This window comes from Penaeus monodon, chromosome 7 (assembly GCF_015228065.2).
Source record: "Penaeus monodon isolate SGIC_2016 chromosome 7, NSTDA_Pmon_1, whole genome shotgun sequence".
Lineage (NCBI taxonomy): Eukaryota > Metazoa > Arthropoda > Malacostraca > Decapoda > Penaeidae > Penaeus > Penaeus monodon.
This window is the reverse complement of record NC_051392.1, coordinates 23,100,238-23,102,737: the sequence shown is the minus strand read 5'-3', so window position 1 is coordinate 23,102,737 and position 2,500 is coordinate 23,100,238. Positions and strand designations below refer to the sequence as shown.

Below are 2,500 nucleotides of genomic sequence, written 5' to 3'. Positions count from 1 at the left end.
TCACAATATATATTTAAAAGAGTCGAATTTTAAGTCGAGAAATATTTCGTTCACCCTTTTTCTAATTTCTTTAAGGATAAAAAAAAACCTGTGCCGACTATTCCTGATATTTTTTTTTTTTTTTCTTTTTAATAAGAGAAAGGAAAGCGAGTAATAAGTATGGCAAGTGAGGTTAGATTGTGACACGTTTTCTTAACTACTGAAACTGTATATGGTAAATTGGAGAGAAGATAACTCTTAAAATAAGGGTAATTATCAGATTTTTTTTTTTAACTATTGTTTGTAAAGATAAAACAAGAATGACTTTAACAGATCGGTAAAAAGGCCAAACCATATGAACCAGACCTAAAATGAGAACCGATTTAACCTCCTCCGCACGGCAAAATTTGAAGCCATATCCACACTGATGTTAGTCGGTAATATTAACGAACTCGAGACATTTGAAGAAGAAGAAAAAAAAGTGCACGGATTTTGGCGCAAAAAAATGAATTTTGGATTTTTTTTTCCCACAGGCTTTGTGGTTTAGCTATTTAGTAATTATTGATACTGAGAGTAAGAAATGAATTGCCTTGTTTTTATTTCCATGTGTAACGGATGTTCCTGACGCTACCGTATTTTACATTTAATTTTTTTTCACCGAAATTGTTTGTTCTGATCCGTAAAATCAGGGGCAATCCACGTGTTTTCCCACTCATTTAGGAATTTATTAAGCATAATAATGTCACCAAACTAATTTTTAAACGACTAAGCTATGAATAAAACTTTCTTTTTCAGAGGATGCCTTAATCATGAACCTAACTTCAGTAAAAACAAGCTAACCAGCTTATATGTCTGTGTTAACATGTAATATTAACCCTGAGTATGTGTAAGTGAAAAGACAGACCTCTCGCACAACCGAATAACCTTTAAAACGTACATTCCTAAAAGAAATCGCTTGTAAAAAACAACTAATACATTTTTTGCCGGTAACACGCTAATACCCTATCACTGGCTTTCCCGATCTCGCTTGAGATAAGAAAGCGCATCCTTAAACAAGCCTATCCTACAAATAACCCCCCCCCCCAGATGAAGGCGGTGGAGGAGTTCCTGGAGGGCATCCGAGAGGAGAGGAAGGAAGTGGGCACCGCCATCCGGAACCTTTTCTCCTTCTGTGAGGTCATGCTGAGGGATGTCTGCAGGTGGCGAGGTAGGGAATCTAGCAGGGGAGCGGGAGTGGGAGGATGCTTAAGAATTCTTTTTTTTCTCTTTCTCTCTTTCTTATGTTTGTTGTTATTTTATTTTATTTGTTTATTTTTGTGGGCGTGACATGTCAATTTCTGTACTAGTAATAGAATTTGTATTCTTTATTCTGAAAGTAATTTTAATATTGTTTATGTGCTATCATATTTTTTGTTTGCAAACTGGTTGTCCAGTTTCCTCACTTGATACCCTTCAGCGTGCCCCTAAGAATAAAACAATACTTTTCTCGGTAGACCGAAGACAGAATCACGGAGGCCCCAAGGAGAGCAGTGTGTTGAAAGAGCCAGCTGAGTAAGTCCCGTTTCATTTTTCTGTTAACTGATGGTTCAGCATCAGTAATTGGTCCTGAAATCTGCCAACTGATTTGTAATAGTTCTGGTATTTCTTTCACCACAGATTAACAAAGTAAGGATAAAGAACAGAAATTTAGGAACTTGGAACTCGTTTTGCCAAAACGAAAATAAAGATTACATAACATTGATGAAAGAGCTTATATATTATTTTACTTTCAGGGAATGTGATGAAGCCATAGGAGAGACAAGCGCGATATCTGAACTGATGCAGGTAAATGTGCCTACGCGCTAGTTTTCTTTTTATCACTATAATGTTCTACACTATTGCATATAACAAGTTTTTATTATGCTCTATCGTCACGTATTTCAGTTTTTTTTATTGCATATGTACCTGTTATTTACTGAATGTCAAACGTGTAGAGTTCCGTAAGGTACGTATTCAGTAATGTGGAAAGCTTGCATCTCTTAGTGACTGGTACATTTCAACAGGACTTGAATGTTAAGGGAGACGAAGGTCAGGAGGAAGAGCATACTTACGAGGGTGAAGCTAGTATGGAGGAAGAGGCTTCTGGAGGTGTAGAATGGGAAGACGATGATGATATTGAAGGTGGAGCGAGCGAAGAAGTGAACCTGCACGAAGACTCCTTGCAGATCGAAAACACGCTCTTGGATATCGAAGACGTTGTGGACGAACTGAGAAGTTCTCCGGCCCCGGATGTGGACCCCGGCGACGGGGACGCGGAAATGTCGGTCGAGTTTCTGCAGTCGCTTGTGTAAGAATTTGGAGTTCATTTTGATTTTTCCTCCCGTTGTAAGGATTCTCACTCTGCTTTTCCTCCCTAGCCCCGCTTCCTTCTCTCTCGCTCTTCCCCTCCCTTCCTCCCTCCCTCCCTCTATCCCTCTTTCCTTACCACCTCTCTCTCTCTCTCTCTCTCTCTCTCTCTCTCTCTCTCTCTCTCTCTCTCTCT

General features: G+C 39.0%; 1 protein-coding gene across 1 annotated transcript in view; it reads left to right on the top strand.

Moving 5' to 3' along the window:
- LOC119575131 overlaps positions 1–2,500 on the top strand; it is an 8,205-nt gene that overhangs the window by 660 nt on the left and 5,045 nt on the right. Inside the window, exons 2-5 of the mRNA XM_037922563.1 lie at positions 1,066–1,186; positions 1,473–1,530; positions 1,752–1,803; positions 2,022–2,305. Coding sequence (XP_037778491.1) covers positions 1,066–1,186; positions 1,473–1,530; positions 1,752–1,803; positions 2,022–2,305 — 515 coding nt within the window. The remainder of the gene's footprint in view (positions 1–1,065; positions 1,187–1,472; positions 1,531–1,751; positions 1,804–2,021; positions 2,306–2,500) is intronic.